Below are 18,734 nucleotides of genomic sequence, written 5' to 3'. Positions count from 1 at the left end.
TTTGTCCCCATTCTCTCACCTATAAAGTTTAAATAATAGTATGTACATACTCCATAAGTATTTTCAGAAGAATTTACTGAGATAATGGGGTGGAGGGCACTTAGCTCAGTGCTTAAATGTGCAATCACTGTTAGCTGCTATTATGCTTCTAAATGTGATTTCTTTTTCTAAAGCAAAGTCTTGGATAAATTCATTGTTTAAACTTGAAATGTTATTGTAGGTCTTCCACTTCAGGTAATGTTTAATATTATACATGTCGAATATATTGGTCTATGATTAATAATATACAAGTATAATCTTTTTTCCAAGAAAGAAAACATTATCTCCTTGTTTATACATTTTTAATGCATCAATTTTGGCATGCATAGTTGCTTTTTCCATCTTTGTTATTTTGTTATGTGGCTTCTGATAGATCCTTCAGTTTCTTCATAACAGTAAGCAAGGGATCTAACATAATAACTCTACTCAGTGCACAAACACTGCAAATGTATTTAAAAGTATCCATGTTACCAAACATGGGATAAAATGTTGTTATCCCTTTTCAATATGGATTAAGTTTTCTGGGAAAAATAAACTTGAGTTTCTTGTTGATAAATGAACCAGTTTTCCCCATACAGAGTTGGTCCATTCACTCCTAGGCATCTTGTACATAATCTACTCAACAGCTGCTGTGAAAACACATACCTATAAGCCTTCGTTCGGGTGGAAGCTGGACAGCTGTCTGATCTGCAAATCTGCACAGAATCATGTGTTCCTAAAAGAATAAGCAATAGAATGTGGGTTTGTTTTAATCTTCTGCTTCAAAATTGTAAAAAACAAAAAGACAAAACAACCCCCCCCCCAAAAAAAAACTACCTCATTTTTCTGGAGTTCTGCATTGTTTAATTGAATCAAGTGCTGCACACATCGTACTTTTGAAAGAAGCACATTTTCAGAAAATGGTGCTCAGTGATTTCTTTCCCTTCAAGCAGACTGCCGATCTAGTTCTTAAGAACAGATACACTGAAGAGTCTCAGGGCAATTTAACAGTTACTTTTAGCCAAAATATGGTTACAGTTTGTCATCATAATATGTTAAGACTAAAAGACCTAAAATTCATTTATATTTATCCTTTAATACAATTTGAATCTCAGGGAACGTAGCCCTAAGAAAGCATTCTAAGTGGCTTCTCTTTCTATTGCCAGTGGGAAAGGAAGTACTGTGGAGGACCACTATTTGTGGCTGCTGTAGTTCTCCAGAACCCAGCGCGGTGCTGGCTTCTCCTCTGCTTTTCCTGACTCTTCCCTTCATGCAGGCCCTTTAGAGGAGAGGAGGCTGGCTCACTCACTCACTCACCTCTCCCTCCAAAAGGCTGCAGAAGGTATCATTTCTGCTTTAAGAGGAGCTGAAGAAATGGGAGGGACAGTATTGCTTCTGCTTAACCATTTTAGAAAAGATTGCATTAACGAAAAAAGAACAAGGCTTTAAAGGGATGAGAGCTGATGAGACTGCACAGCACTCTCAAATCTGCAAGTCGCCAAAGGTGAGTGATTAGTTGCAGTCAAGATGACAGCAGTGCTCCCATGACAACTGTTCATTCAGGACAGCTGCACTTTCCAAGTGTGTAAATGATCTCACCTGTCAGCTTAGCCAACGGGTTGGACTCAGATTCATCATTTGTCTCCTTGGTCTTTTGTGCATTCCACTTGTGGCCTCCATTTTTTATTAAGGTAATTGAAATGATTGTGCGATGTTAGTTCTTTTTGAAGGGTTACCATGTCTCAACTTTTATGCATTAAAGAAAAAAAACACTGTAATGCTTCACTATAAAATTTAGTGGCAATGTGCAGGGTACTAATAAAATGGTTCGCATGAGTAACTTTTATTACGCTCCCATAAATTGGTATCAACAAAGGGACAGAAGAATTTGGAAGTATATAATATGAAGAAAAGGCAAGAAAAAGCATGCCCTTTGTCCTCAGGGTGTTTGAAAATTAAGATTTACTTTAAATATAGGTAATGCTGAGATGATCACAACCTCACATGAGGTTCATTTCTCTTGTCCTGGTAAGTCCCATCACATTTCATTGGAATTATTTGTGCATGTGCTCTCCCCAGTAGAAGTTACATTCTGAAAGGAGAAGGCACACAGTAGGTACTCAGTAAAGGTTTGCCAGCTAAATTGAACTGTGGAGAAAAACACTTCCAAAGTGACTCTCAAGATATTTGGCACTAAATCCATGTATTCTGCCTGCCAACCCACCCACCCGGGTTAAGTTAGGAAACACTTGCCACAGTATCCAAGAAGATTTCTCTGTAGAGCATTTACACCTGGGACCCTCAGAAGGGCTGGTGGCCAAGCAGCTTTTGGGGTGTGGGAGAAAGAGGAGATAAAGAGGAACTGAGAGTTTTCTGCTCTCTGGCAGAGACTGGGTACCACATCTCTTTCCACTCTAGAGATACTTCATTCTTTTCTAGGCCATGAGACTGTGGCCCTCGATCTCTTCAGCACTGTAGGTTTTTTTCTATACCTGCTGTCAGAGTTTGATTTATTTAGCATCACTCAAGGAGAGATTAAACAAGGTTCTAGTTTTTTATTTTGAGTTTTCCATTCATTTTCTATTTTATTGGCAGGACCTGGCAAGAGAAAGGTGAGCTGTCTTGAATCTTATGAAAATGAAGTTACTGACATCCTAATGTTTCCCCCAAAACCTTGTAGTTCCCTAGGATGTGAAAACTTTACACCCACTAGGCAAAGATGAGAAAAGTTCTGGTTTTACATGAAAGCATGAACACTGCACTCTCTTCTCCATAGGTGTCTGTCTGTACAGTAGGTGGATGGGTAGAGGTGGGGGTGGGGATGGCGGAGAGGTGGGCTGGGAGATAGAGTTGAAGGTGGGCATTTATTTCAAGACATAGAGGTGAAGGAAACAGGTGCCAAAGTGGTAGAAATGAACATTTTTAGGTCACTGTAACTCACTATTTCACTGTTAGAAGAAGAAGGTAAAATTCCTAGAAGACGGGCTGGCTTATAAAATGAGACTGTATATTTTTAGTGAGTCGGTACAAGAAGTGGAATTAACTGAACTAAAAATCCAAACTAATTTATCTACTTTTAATACGATTATTTATGCATTTCTCTCAAATATTATCATTTCTTAGATTGCATTAAGTCACGTTCTTGCTCAATTGTTAATAGTGATGGTCAGAAAGCTGGAAACTGTTTGGCTCAAGTTAGTTAGTGACCCAAACAATGCAGTGTTCTGACTACTGGGAAGAGACAATTCTCTGTGAGCCTCTTGTATTTCTTCATGTTGATGGGCAGAAACACTGCGTTTGTTTCAGATCAGAGGGTTGGCAAACTATGGCCCAGAGGCCAAATCCCGCCTATGTCCTATTTGTCCTATTTTTGTATGGCTCAAAAGTTAAGAATGCTTTTTTTTTTTTTTTTTTTTTTTTTTTTTTTTTTTACATTTTTAAATGGTTGTAAACCAACAACAATGACACGGACAATGCAGAATATGTGGGAGATTCGGAAGTGGCCAGAGAAGCCTAAAATATTTACTATCTTTCCTTTAACAGAAAAATTTGCCTCTGTTCCAGTTTATCTTTTCCAAGACATTTGTATAGTGAACAACCTTGGAAACTATACAGTGTCTCCCCTCTGGAGCAAAGGGAAGGCATACTTACTTAAAGATTAAATCTTAAAGCATTTGGGTTTCCTAAGCTCAGGTTTCCTCTCCTGTAATGAAACTCACTATGTATGTAGATGTCACCAGGCTCTTTCTGCACTGTCCTTTAGGAATTGGACTCAAATTGGGCAAAAATGATTGTTTACTTCTATTGCTGTCAGTGATAGCTGTGTTTGTCTCTGACTCACGAGTCTCTTGTCTTCTATCAGCATCCATGAAACTGTGGTAGGCCAATTAGTTAGCACGCAAGTAGGGTAAACTCTCAGACTCTCCTCAAAATCTTGTCAACTACTTAAAGATTAATCTTGATTTCCAAAAAAGAAAAATCCACATTAGATATTCATAAGTAATTCAAATATAACTATGGATTGTATACTCCTTTAGAAATTTAGGAGGAAAAAAATATAAAGAGATAAGATGTATATTAGGAAAATATATAGAACTTTTTAAGGTTACCTTGTATGATAAAGTTTTCTTAAATTGTTCACTGAAATAAAAAAGAAAAAGGAATTAGTCATCATTTTAAATACCAAAGATTAAGAGTAGAAATAGTCTTAAAGAAACTCAATTATACATGAAAATATGTATTTTATCTGCAGAGTATGAACTAAATACTATACCAGTTTGAAATGTGTTTATAAAAAGACAAAAGCATACCATCAATATGTAATTCATTTTAAAGAATTTCTTTCAAAGATTGTTTACACTGTCAGAAGCACAACCATTTTTTTCTTTCTCTTCCCCACATCGGTGCACACAGATTCAGTCTATTTTAAAATGTAGGTTTTATTGTTATTCAGGTGTGGTGAGGCCAATGGATTAGGAGACAGTTAAAAAGATAGTTTGACTCACAGTTCCCCAGACGAGGTGGAATGCCACGCCATGCAGTGCCACATGGGGAAGCACCAGGCTTGGTCAGGCGGAAGAAGGAGTGAGGTACAACAGTCAAGAGCCTTTATTACACATTCCCTGGGAAGGAATGGCAAGGCAGTTGCACAAGACCCCGACCGGCTAGTTTGCATAATGGGAGCAGGCTCTGGGGCAGAGAGGCTGTCCCTAGCTGTCTGACACATTGCCCTGGGGTGACTAGGGAAGGGAAATAATGACCCCGGAGTGGTCCTCCAATGACAAAGAGGGCAAATGTCCGTACATCTACAGAGATGTGAAAAAGTCGACAGACACTAAATTGAGATTTTAAGATCAGCTAAGTGAGACTGTAGGCTGAACAACTCAAATTAGCGTTCTGTAAGTGCTAGACTTACAAATTACTTGGTGGGTTATAAAATATACATTTTATCTAAATAGATTAAGAATAAAATAAAATTTCAACTATTGAATAAACCTCAGATTACATTTTATTTATTTGCTTCTCCATAATTCCTTTGGTTCTCTCTCACCTAGTTGCAAATTATAATAAAGAACAAAACAATGAAAGAAAAAGAATAGGAAGGCTATCATTTGTACTTTTAACTTCAAATTACTTAGATAGAAACTATAAATTCTAATGGAAACTTTCTAAGTTTTCTTAAAAGTAGTGATGCAAATGATTAAGAAGTGTTTTTTTTTTTGACACATTATAGGATAGACTTTCCAAAACTAACATATTTAATCTAATCTACAATTAAAATGATCAGCATGGTTCTCAGTAACTATGACTCAGAATGAAATGTCATAAACACCAAGAGATTGGCCCTCCAGTAGGCTGAGTTGAAGTGATGAGAATTAAAATGTCTCCCTCTTCTACGTGAGATAAGAAGGACTGTAAAAATGGCTGCGAGCTTGCAGATTCATCATCACCACCCATGGGCAGTATTTAAAAATAGTATTGCTACTACTGTAACAGATCACACTTATTGAGTGCTTAACTCTATGTTGCTCCTAAGTGCTTTACATATGTATCCTTCAATTCTCACAAAAACCTTGAGGTAATTTACTATTATAACCTCCATTTTGTAGATGAGAAAATGTAGGCAAAAAGAGTTCAAGTGAATTGCTCGAGGTGAAACAACTTATAAAAGCATGAGGAGCCAATATTTGTACCCAGGAGAAATACTTCCCGGTCCTTAAGCACTTCACCACTACACTCTGGAGTCCCTGTTAGATGATGACGTCCATTTAGAAGTACACTTAGAGGTGCTGAAGCTGTCTGTCTTTTAGTCGGCTGACTCTTAGACAGACTTGCTTCTAAGTTTCAGCAAGAGCTGGATCCAAGAGAAAAATCGAGGGCAGACATAGAGGAGATCCTCTCTTCCTTAAGTAACTTATAAACAATACTTGCCATTGTAGAAAAAGAGAATGAACTCAAAACTGAAATCTCATTGCAACTGTATATTACACAAGTTTCGTGCATTGGTCTAACTCCCACATTGGTGCCTTAGGCAGAGCACTAAATTTCACCTTTTTGGAAAATTAAACTTTGAGGTGTTCTGAATGAAGCCATAACAGCAAGGACATGTGACAAAGGACGCCCGTGTTTTGATGCAGTGCTCAATCACCATGTCTGTTGCCACTCCACAAGCATGCAACGCCACCTGGAAAACAAAAGCAGACCTTAGCACTAAGTTCTTTCCTAACAGTGCCACTTCTGTGCCTTTTTTCTTTTCTTTTTTTAAATACTTTTTGTGAGGACTGATCCTCAAGAGGTATCAAGTTACCAGAATATTATTACATAACAGTTCTCATTTGGACATACCAAAGGACTAGTTAACTATTCACATTAAGAAAATTAAGCAAGGTTGAAAGATTACAAATAGAACACTGTAAATGAAGCATAAGCTTCATTCAACAAAAAATTTGATGTGATGTGAGATATGGAAAATTTAATATGCATGCATGTCTAAACTACTGCTCTTGCTGATAATGCATTTAGTTCAGTTGTAGCATTGTGGCAAGAACACTAGATTAAAATCAGAATTTCTGGTCTAGAACTCCAGTTGGCTGTGTGATCCTGGGTCACCTAAAATTTAATTTCTTTCGGCCTTACTCTCCTAAACTATATACTGTAGTTAAGATGACATATCACAATGCTGATGCAAAGATTAAATGAAAATGTATTTAAAAACACTTTTTCAAATGTGGTATGAACATAATCTAATCAAGGTTGTATAAAAACTGTCAAATCATATTTATGTAGCAAATTTTCATATTCATACACCAATTCCTAACATTGAATGATGAATTGCATGAACTACTTTCAATGGGTTTATTTAAAAAAGAAAAAGAAATTAGAAACTAGAGTCATGATTAGGGCTTCAGTAATTCACGAAAAGAAAAACAACTAAAGTGATTTTAAAATGTTTTCAAAACAAATTCCTTAAATATATCTATATTGTATTACAATATAAAGTAGGCAATTGTGCAAATTATTAGGCTAATAAAGTGAAATTGGAGTCTATGAAAGAAAATCAGATGTGGGGATCTTGAAAGACGAAACATTTTGTCAGAAAAATGCTCAGATCTCCATTTCATTCTAGACAGAGGCAAATTGTATTGGATTATAATTGTCCTTTCTAGGGACAGATTTCTCAACTTCAGGGTAGCGAGGGGCTTTCAGAATGAGAGATGATTTTTCTGGAAACTACTGGATGTGGAGTACTATAAGCCAGATTCCCTTTTTGAACTGGAAAACTCAAAACAATGCTGTATTGGAAAGAGAAAAGCAAGATCTCCGTCTCAGCCTTTCTCCTGAATTCGCCTCTCCTTCCAGGCTTACATCAGCTACAGTAAGTCCTTGTTTAATGTTGTTGTTAGATTCTTGGAGACTGTGGCTTGAAGCGAAACAGCGTATAACAAAACCAATGTTACCGTAGGCTAATTTATATAAACAAGAATTAAGTTCCTATGGTATATGTCTGGTCACCAAAACATCACCAAACTTCTAAAAAAAAAAAGACTCAAAACACTTTTAATATTAAACATGTATTGAAATACATGTGAGCTATACATACAAGAAAGATGAATAACAAGTAAGATCATTCTTTTCCAATCTGCTTATTCCAGTTCAGGGTCACAGGTGTCCTAAGTCTGCCCAGCGGCTCAGGGCACAAGGCAGGACTAACCCTGGACAAGCCGCCCTTCTATCAGAGGGCCACTCACACCCACACCCACGCTCACTCACATGGGGACAATGCAGACACACCAGTTCACTTCACGTGCACATTTGGGGGATGTGGGAGGAAACTGGAGGACCCAGAGAAAAACCTATGCAGACATGGGGAGAACATGCAAACTCCACACAGACAGTGGTCCCAGCCGGGAATCTATCTTTTTCTCATTAACGTTATAACAAAACGACATTGAACAAAATGAGTTATTTGAGGACCTGCTATACATATATGTCAACAATCCCTATGGTTCCTGCCAACACACCTTCCTGTTTTACTTGGAAAATAATGCCTAGGAAGGTTGCCATCCGGTGACGGCAGCCCCAACTACAGGGTAATCGGGAGAGTAAGAAACCTTGATTTCTTACCTGCCCCTGCTATTTAATCACCTTTGCAGAGTGAAAATCAGGCTAGTTCTTATTTTCATGAGTAGCTAGAGGAAACCTCATAGTAAAAATAATGGATGCATTTTCCCCTGGGGGTAGAGAGAAGAGAACCAATCATTACTGAGGGCCCTTTACGTGCTGACACTGCGCTGGGTGATTGCACGCGAACCTTCCTATGCTCACAAGAGCTCTGACAATTTTTATTATCTCCACTTCAGAAGTAAGGAAACCAAGGCTCCGGGAAATTAAGAAAGTGCCCACATCAAAGCAGCTCTTGAGGGGCAGGATCCTGACCCCTTGCATTAATTACATCAGGCTGCTTCCCCACAAAACCCTCTTAAGGCTCTTAAAGAAAGGTTCAGACAATTTACTTCTATAAATCTCTCTTTACTCAGGTTCACATTCCCTTTGATACACGCAATAGAGTGAGTTTATTTCCATCATTTAAACAAAACAACTAAATCTAAGACCTATTTACATGATGGATTTTAGGTCTAAAAGGTTTTGCATCACATGCTCTTAATTAACATTGTCATCAGATGCAGGTCAGAAATAACAGGCAAATAATGAAGAGAGATATAGATAAAAAGCATGTGATTATGGGAATTTAGCATACAACAAAGGTGGCATTCCCAACCATGGGGTAAAAGGTGGACTTTTTAAGAAGTGATGTTGGGTTAACCTGATAGCCATATGAACAATAAAATGAGATTCTTTCCCCTCACCACACATATTAAATTTCAAATGGATTAGAGATTTAAAATTAAAAAAAAAAAAAGAGTGAATTCCTCCATAACCTAGGGGAATGGGAAATATTTTCTTAACTATGTCTGAAAATCCACATGCAATAAGAGGTAAGGTTTATAAATTTGACAAAGTAAAACAAACAAACAAAAAAACAAACGAAAAATAACTTTTAAATGGCAAAAAAGAAAAAAAAAAAACACCCCAAAACCATGTGTGAAAAGAAAAACGACAAAGTGAGAAAAAGATTTGCAACATATAGCATAAGCAAAGGATTAATATCCCAAACATGTAACAAGCTTCTAAAAATAAAAAGCCCAATAATCTGATAGTAAAATGGGCAAGAGATTTGGACAACACACACAAAAAATATGCAAAAAGGCCTTAAACCACAATCATTTAATATTGCTCAAATAAGAGAAATATATATTTAAACTACAGTAAGATACTACTTATCACCCATTAGAGTGACAAAAATCCTAAAATTTGATGTCTGTCTATGGGCCAGGCTGTGCAGAAACAAACACTATTATACATATTGTTGGTGGGAATACATAAATGTCACAACCCTATGGAGGAGGATTTAGCAATACCCAGTGAAATTCTATGTGTAACTTGCGATCTCACTTCTAAAAATTTGTTCAGGGAACACAATGGCAAAAATATAAAAATATTTATTCATTGAGGCAGTATTTGAAATAACAACAAAATGGAAACAAGCCAATTTTCCATGGACAGAGGACTGGTGAATAAACACAATGAAGTATTCTGCAGCTCTCTAAAGAATTGAGGAACATCTCTATACATGGCCATGGAGGGGATTATTACATGAACAAGAATGCTAAAAAATGTTCAAACTATTTTCAGTAATCATCATTGGTGCTTGTGTTTTCTTTAGAACTCTAATGTGTATATTGTGAGATAAAACAAATAATATGCTGATGTCATTGGGAAACAAACTTTTATATTTTAGCGTAGGAGAAAGAAGAGATAATATAATAGATAAATGAGCCTAAGTTAAAATCACATAGTCCTGGATTTAAATTGGAAGTATTAGTATGAGCCCATGATGATTTTGTTTAAAGAAAAAAAAAAAAAGTATTGCCTGCCTCAGACCACTGAGAAGCCTAGAAACAAAGAGCAAACCAGTAGCAAGGACCATTCCTAGTACCTAAACTGGGGTAATTTAAATAGCATTTTCCTTTAGAAGAATTTAGAGCTCCATGGAGAAATGGCTCAGACTAGACATGAGGCGGGAAATACACAAGAAGAGCTGGAACAGCTTGGTATATTGAAAGCACAGTTTACTTATCCACAGTAATTTGTATGAAATCTAATTTCTAATTACATTTTAACCATCTGACTCAGGGAGTTTATAATATAATACGCATAGAATAGATTTATCAATACAATACACACTAGATAGATTTCAACAATTTGTAGAAACAGCGTCAAAACCAACTATGAGTATCTAATGAAGGCAAATGCGCTGGAGGAAAATCCCATTTAATCAATTTTTAGCTGACGTCGTAGCAAATGTTTCACTGACTGACCCAAAGAATTCAGAATTGTGGTCTCAAATAATGAGTTTCTCATATCTACTTTTGTATTTTGGTTAATATATTTTTAATTTCCAAGAAATTCTCTCTTGTTCTCTAACGGTTCATTTATTTTTTTCATTCTATCCTTGTTTCATCAATGCATTATCTTTTCTGATCTCTCCCTGAATCACACCCTTTAGTCATGTTTGTTGCTTTGGTTTCTATCTTCTGTTTTGGAAGTTTTCCATGTTTGATATTCCTTGGCCGTCAGTTCATATTAGAGAGCCAATGACTGAAAGTTGATGGGAAGTTCTGGCTAAAAGGCTTGAAGACTGGAGGGCTTCACTAGTGATTGGGTGATCAGGTGACAAGCTGGTTTTTGTCTGTTTGTTTTAATTACAGTTATAGTATCTGTAGTTCTTTCCTCTGAGAACAGTTCTGATTCTTCAGAGGAGAGTCTTTTAATCACTTTGATTGAGTCTAGCTTCTGAGATTCTGGAATTAAGGGCAAATGGTGGAGTGGGGTGTGTGTGGGGAGGATATGTCCATTATTCGGTCTGCAGATTCTCACTGGGTTTTTGTTTTCAGTATGGCACGTCACACTTGCCCTCCTGTGTGCCTCACATCACTACACTTGGAGCGTCTTGGGTCAGTTTCCTCATAGAATAAACTTCAGGTCTCTCTTGCAGGTGCAGGGAGAAACAGTTACCTGTCTATCCATGATGGGAGTGGGGACCTGGGTCTCTAAATAATATTTTTAAATTACATATGATTTCAGCCCCTCTTTATCCCTTCTCTGAGATTTCTGGTGTCCTGAATTCCTAAAATTTTTTGGGATTCTATGAGAGCAAAGTGACTTATTTCCTGATAGCCCTCTTGCCATTCCCTCTCCCCATGTATTTAAGTTTGATCTTCCTTTGCTCTACTCAATAATTTATCATTTTTCTTCAACGTGCTTTCTGCTTTCATATACTGTTGTTCAAGTTGTTGTACAGAATGTCAAACATAATTTCATCAATGACAGAGTATGATTTTTCTGGTTGTTCTCATCATTATTTGGGGGTGTGATCTTTCTTGGGGAGAAGTGAGTTGAAGTACCTCTATCTGCACTCTTCACTTGGGAAATCCTTCATTTTGCTTTAGTGATTTTTCTAAATTGTGTTTGCAGGAATATGATTTCTCAAGTTCCTTATATTTTAAAAATGATTATATAAATTACTCACTGAAATTGTTACTAAATTACATTCTATAATTGCATAAGCTTCTTCTAATTGTACACTAACACAAATAATTAGAAATGAGCTTGTAATTAAGCACTTAGCACTGATGAATCATAAACAATCATATTAAAATCACTATGGGTAAACATAGGAAAAATTAAGTATAGATAACTTGAAAATAAGCTCTTCTAAGATTTTGATATATATTGATAAATAGAAAATATACACCATACTGTTAAAAATCAATACCTTATCCCCTAGTTGAGATGACTTTATTTTATTGTTGAACTTATTAAACTAAAACATTTTGGTGGGCAGATTGTTTAGCATTGACGGTTTTTGTTTTTTTGATGCGAAGTATATTTTTCCATAGTCATGGCCCTTTCTGTAATGTTTGACAACAAGCTTTTTGTAATATTATTTGAGAGCATAGGCATCGATACACATTGTAAATTAGGTTTTAAAAAGCATAATCCTGTAAAGTAAGTTTTCACAATAACAAGGACTATTTATTCCACTAGGGATAAATAGGCAATAATAAATCTCTTTTTAAAAAAGTCTTAAAAAGTCCACTTTTTTTTTCTTACCTCTACCTCTCTTCCCTCTGGAAACCATTGTTTGTTCCATGTGTGTGAGTCTCTTTCTGTTTTGTTTGTTCATTTATTTTGTTTTTTAGATTCCACATATAAGTAAAATCATGTGTGCTATTTGTCTTTCTCTGTCTGACTTATTTCATTTAGCACACTTTCTAGTTCCAGCTATGTCACAAATGGCAAGATTTCATTTTTTTTTATGACTGAGTAGTATTCCATTGCACATATATGACAAATCTTCTTTATCTATTCATGGACACTTATGTTGCTTCCATATCTTGGCTATTATAAATGATGCTGCAATAAACATGGGGGTGCATATGTCTTTTCAAATTAGTGTTTCCAATTTCTTGAAATAAATTTGTTGAAATAAATACCCAGAAGTGGGATTGCTGGATTGTATGGTAATTCTATTTTTAGTTTTTTGAGAAACCTGCATACTGTTTTCCATAGAGGCTGTGTCTGTTTACATTCCCACCAACAGTGTATGAAGGTTCCCTTTTCTTCATATCCTTGCCAACACTGGTTATTTGTTTCCTTTTGCATAATAGCTGTTCTGACAGAAAGTGTGATAACTCCAGCTTTGTTCTTCTTTCTCAAGATTACTCTGGCTATTCACGATCTTTTGTGGTTCCATATACATTTTAGGATTCTTTGTTCTAGTTCCGTAAAAAATGCTATTGGTATTTTGACTGGTATTGCATTGACTATGTAGATTGCTTTGGGTAGTATGGACATTTTAATACCGTTAATTCTTCCTATCCATGAACACAGTGTATGTTTCCATTTATTTGTGTTGTCTTCGATTTCTTTCACCACTGTCTTATAGTTTTAAGAGTATGATCTTTCACATCTTTGTTTAAATTTATTCCTAGGTATTTCATTCTTTTTGATGCAATTGTAAATGGGACTGTTTTCTTAATTTATTTTTCTGATAGTTTGTTGTTAGTATATAGAAATGCAATAGATTTCTGTTTATTAATTTTGTATCCTGCAACTTTACTGAATTCATTTATTAGTTCTAATAGTTTTTTGGTAGAGTTTAGGGTTTTCTATATATAGTATCATATCATGTCCATATAGTGACAGTTTTATTTCTTCCCTTCCAATTTGGATGCCTTTATTTCTTTTTCTTGTTTGATTGCTATGGCTAGGACTTACAATACTATGTTGAATAAAAACAGCAACAGTGGGCATGTTTGTCTTATTCCTGACTATAGAGGAAAAGCTTTCAGCTTTTCACCACTGAGTATGATGTTTGCTATATCCACTTTGTTGAGAGTTTCTATCATAAATGGATGTTGAATATTTGTCAAATTCTTTTTTCTGCATCTATTGAGATGATCATATGATTTTATTAATTGTTTGTTTTTTAAAGCAATATTTTATAAGTTGCCCTTTAAGGGTATATTAATCGGTACATACTGTCTTAGTTTGGTCTGTTGTTTTAAAAATTAGCATAGACTGAGTGGCTCACACAGCAAACATTTATTTCTTCTAGTTCTGGAGACTGGAAAGTCCAAGATCAAGATGCTGGCAGGTCTGATGTCTGGTGAGAACCCCCTTTCTGGTTTGCAGATGACCAGCTGTATCTTCACATAATGGAGAGCAGAGACATAAAGCAAAGTCTTTTTTCTCTTCTTATAAGGGCATTCATTCCATTTTTAAAAGCTCCACTTTCATGGTCTAATTACCTCCCAAAGACTAACTACCTAATACCATCACACTACAGGTTAGGAATTCAACTTACAAATTTTTCTGGGAGTAGACAGAAACATTCAGTCCATAACACAAACTCAATTCAGGGTCACATAGCTGCGTATATTGAAATTGGAAGGAAAAAATTCTTCTTGGATGTATTTTACTTTTCAAAAGAATTTTAAATTTCCCTTAGGGCATTAATAGTCATAATCAAAATCAGAATAAGTCAATCAAAAGGTATTTTTATAATAATCAAATACTTGTTTTGAAAGAAATAATATATATATTTATATATGACATATAATATACATGTATATATGCACATATATACATATAGATATATATATCTTATATGTTGAGAATTCTTTTAGATACTTTGTAGTAATCCTTAGGACCCTATTAGTATTTCTTGGCTAAATAAGCTATCTATCTATCTATAAAATATTAAACATATATTTGTTTATTCTCTGTTGCTTACATTATTATGAATAAAAAACAACACGTTAAATTTGGGACAATTTGAGAATACTGAAAATAATAAAGAAAATATTATTACATAGTATATAGAGCTAGCCACCTTTAAAAAATTACATAATAGAATAATTTCCTCCATTCTTTTTTTTTGATGCAGATTTTGCATGGTTGAGATCACGGTGCACAGAGTAAGAAGAGGCCCAACTTACTGAGTACTTCCTAAGTGCCAGGCAACCTGCTAAGTGCTTCAAATACATTGTATCAACATCCTATGTGCCATGTGTTTCATACCTACTTAATAGATGGAAAAACTGAGGACTAGTGAGTTTAAATGAATTGCTCAAGACTATGCAGCTATTAAGTGACCAAGCTGAGACTTTAGCACAAGGTTGCCTAATGTTAAAATCCATACTCTTAACCAGATGTTTATTCAATTTTCTCTTTTTACTATTATAACTAATTTGTCATGTTGTTAGCAAATCATTGCAAATATCATGTACGTGAAAAATTTAAAAATACGTATAATTAAGCCCATGTCACAGAAGCCTTGCAATCAATAAGTAATAATATTTCAAAAATCTTTGCAAGTTTTAAGAGTAAAAATGGAATATCATTGTTGTTCAAGATGAAATGTATTGGGTTATTAGAGACTTTATATGCTTATCAAGCATTTGTATTTATAAAGAAATATATTTCTCAAATAAGCACTATGTTAATCAGAAACTACAAAGTGACCATGGAATAAACAGTCATTACCTCATTGATTCTGGATATGTGGGGGAGGTACAGTTGGTGGGGGTGTTAGAAGACTGCGAAAAGATCTATTTAGATTTGTTCTCTTGCATTATTTGAAATCAAATTAGTGTAACAAAATTTGTAAAGCTATTTGTTTTTGCATAATACAGGTTGTATTAGTGGAGATAAAACTAGTAATTAGTATTTTTATCTTTTATATATAAATTACTTGTTTAAAGTTCCTAAAGATAGTTGGTTCTAAGACTTTAAAATTCTCTCCTCAAAATCTTTTTATACCAAAAGCAACAAAACCAAAAGCAACAAAAGAACAAGACAAACAAATGAGAAACAGAAACTCATAGACACAGACAATGGTTTGGTGGTTGCCAGAGGGCAAGGGGGGTGGGGGGTGGGAGATGAGGGTAAGGGGGATCAAATATATGGTGATGGAAGGAGAACTGACTCTGGGTGATGAACACACAATGGGATTTATAGATGATGTAATACAGAACTGTACACCTGAAATCTATGTAATTTTACTAACAATTGTCACCCCAATAAATTTAATTTAAAAAAAATCTTGTTTATATCATTAATTTTTATATGTAAAGAGAAATAGTAAAAGAAAAACACATTTACTAAACAAATATATATGCCAATGAAACCCTTATTTGAAATGTCGAAAAACCAGGGATTAATGGAGTTTTAATGAATTTCCAATACCTGGTTATTCTGATTTCCTCTCTAGCTATACTACTTTCATTGGAATCTATTTAATAAAAGAGTTAGAACCACTAATGCATTTAGTTTGATTTATCTAGTGACAATCCCTCAGTTATCCTCCTAGGCAAATTATTTTCTTGAGAGTAAATTTAATTTTGGTATAATCCTCCAAGTAATTTTAGTTCATTTTCTATATATCTTGACAAAAGAAATTATGAAAGTAAAAAAAAATATGGATATATTATTATGAAATGTAGAGAAAATATCACTTCCAAAAGACATACATTTTGAGTTAGTGTTACTAGTGAATTATGACCTTGGAAGTTAAAAACACATGTCACAATGATTTAACATCTATAAGCCAGAGAAGGGTAAAGAGATGTATGGCTGATAGGCTGGGAATTTTGTGATTTGAGAGGTGAGTAAATGGGCAGCAATATGCATGCTACCTTAAACATTCTGCCTGGTGTGCTGGTACATGGGCACTGTCTCATTGGCTCATTTCATGGGAGAAGCTTTAACCTTTACTTCAACATTTATGTAAAATTTAAGCTGCACATAAATATATATTTAATTTGAATTTACTGGATCAGATGTCTACAGCTTCCTGAGTTTCCTTATGAACAGTTACCCTATTAACAGTTTTCTTAAAGTTTACTTCTCTTTGTATAGGTTTGGCTTGAGAGAACCAATCTAGATCATGTCTATAAAGGAAAGAAACTGCATACTTTTCAGGCGATAAGAAATAACCACAAACCCCACAAATTTTCAGTAGCTGATAGTTAAGAGATGAACGTCACTGGAAAAAATCAGATGTACTACAAAAGGTCTGAGCTTCTGAAACTGGACAGAGTTCCACCTAGACAAGCCCACTGTGCATGTTATGTGAACATACACAGTCAGAAATGCAAATTAGCACAACCTTCCTGGAAAGTGATTTTCCAAATGTATCAAAAGTCTTAAATGTCTTAAGCGATGCAAAAGATCCTCATTGTAATAATTACATTACAATAAGAAAAAAAGAAACATGATTAATTAGTAGGGAAAAGATTTGTGACAATGTTTAGTTAAAGCAGGGTCTATGTAGAATAATCTCAGTGATGTTAACTTATGTGTAAATATGCATTTGTATGTGTGCATGAATATCTAAAGAGCAAAGGTTTTTGACAGTCTTTATCTCAGTGTTTTTGACAGTATTAAATAATAGAAGTACTGGTGATTCTTCTTCATATTATTGTGTATTCTCTATTGAGCATATACTCCTATACAAATCAGAAAAACATTACTTAAAACAAATACAAGGAACAGGAGCAACACTAACATCTTAATGAAACTCTATTCTACTCAATTATTTACAATCTTGGGTTTAAATGAGTTGGCAGAATCATGACCAATATACATTCTGTCTCTTGGAAATTAAAAACGTGTAGATATAAAATCCTAGCTAAAGTAAATATCTAAAGGCAACTCTAGTATTTACAGGTTACTAACAAGCTATGTTTTTCACTTATCCTCTTTATTTTTCTTCTCTTTCATTATCTCCTAAAAATGTAGAATAAATCAAGGGCTAGCATCTTCATTAGAATTCATTCATCCATTCAATTAGTAACTATTTTGTAAGCACTAGCAACGTGTCAAACACTGTTCTAGGCACTGGTTATTTTGCAGTGAAAAAATAAAGTTCTCATCTGGTTGAAGAACAAATGTTATCACTATCATGTAATGATAAAGTGTTATAAAAAAATAATATTCATTAACATGCTGTACTGTATCAATACTAGAAAATGAAAGTTATAAATTTGTTTAGTGAAGAATATAAAAGTATCTCCTTTATTTACAACCAGGCATATATTTTCTTATTTATTTAAATAAGGAAATTGAAATTGTTTCATTACTTACCCCAATATTAAACATCCCCGTAAAATACTCCATATTTGCTTGAATGAACCAAATGTTGCTTAGACCTAGTTCGTCACTTCTCTTCTTAGCACGAATTAATGACAATTCCTTGTTTTCTATTAATATAACCTAGATTTCATCCAGGAAACAAAGTATACTCAGTAACATAATTCAGACATTAGGGCAAAGTATTATTACTGTATTACATAGCTTTAATAATGTAGAAACATATATTGACGTTCACCCTGTGCCAGGAAGTATCCCAGATACTGTGGTACAAAAATGAACAAGGTCCTCGAACTCCTGAAGCTTGCAGTTGTCATGATATAGGTGAAGCAGGCAATTACAACACAGTGATAAGTGCTTAATGAAAGACAGACATATAATGTGTTATCAGAGCACTCAGGCTTATGACTAAGGAAAGTTTCAGTCATTTAATGTGGAAAAGTAACATATTAACTGAGGCCTGAACAATGAATAGAAATTAGCTGGGGAATGAAGGAGTGTTTCAAGCAGGGATACAGGTATGAAGGCCCAAGGTGAGAAAGACAGGGTGCGTTTGAAGAACTGAGAAAATTGGCACAGCTGGGCTACAGTGTGTAATGGTGATGGTGGGTAGGGGTGACAGGTTGTGGAGGGTGGAAATAAGGCTCGAGAGGTAACAGGAGCCAGATCATGGGTGATAAAAGCAGTTTCAGTTGCTGCCATGGACAGAATGGATCGGGAGGAGTGATGCAGAAGGCAGCACAACCAGTTAGGGGTCTCTCACAGTAACCCAGGAGATGGAGAGGATCATTGGTTTGGGTGGAGACAAGTGGGCAGAATTCAGTTACTTTCATCACTACTATCATTCTCAGTTCTACCCTTCTTTTGTTCTTATGCTTGTCTTTATGGACAAATCCTGGATCTCTGTATGAAACACCTGTCAGAGTATACTTGGTGCC

General features: G+C 35.1%; 1 protein-coding gene across 8 annotated transcripts in view; it reads right to left on the bottom strand.

Moving 5' to 3' along the window:
- Positions 1–18,734, bottom strand: part of GSTCD (glutathione S-transferase C-terminal domain containing) — a 110,853-nt gene that overhangs the window by 4,314 nt on the left and 87,805 nt on the right. For all 8 annotated transcript variants that reach the window (XM_088792321.1, XM_019738934.3, XM_088792314.1 and 5 more), the window contains 4 exons: positions 17,791–17,919; positions 6,069–6,202; positions 4,128–4,158; positions 685–754 (listed from right to left, as the gene is read on the bottom strand). In XM_088792321.1, the coding sequence (XP_088648447.1) occupies positions 685–754; positions 4,128–4,158; positions 6,069–6,202; positions 17,791–17,919 (364 nt within the window). The remainder of the gene's footprint in view (positions 1–684; positions 755–4,127; positions 4,159–6,068; positions 6,203–17,790; positions 17,920–18,734) is intronic.

This window comes from Rhinolophus sinicus, chromosome 1 (genome assembly GCF_057876585.1).
Source record: "Rhinolophus sinicus isolate RSI-liver-muscle chromosome 1, RSI-T2T, whole genome shotgun sequence".
Taxonomy (NCBI): Eukaryota; Metazoa; Chordata; class Mammalia; order Chiroptera; family Rhinolophidae; genus Rhinolophus; species Rhinolophus sinicus.
Note: the sequence above shows the minus strand (reverse complement) of the source record. Positions and strands in the feature narration are given on the sequence as shown.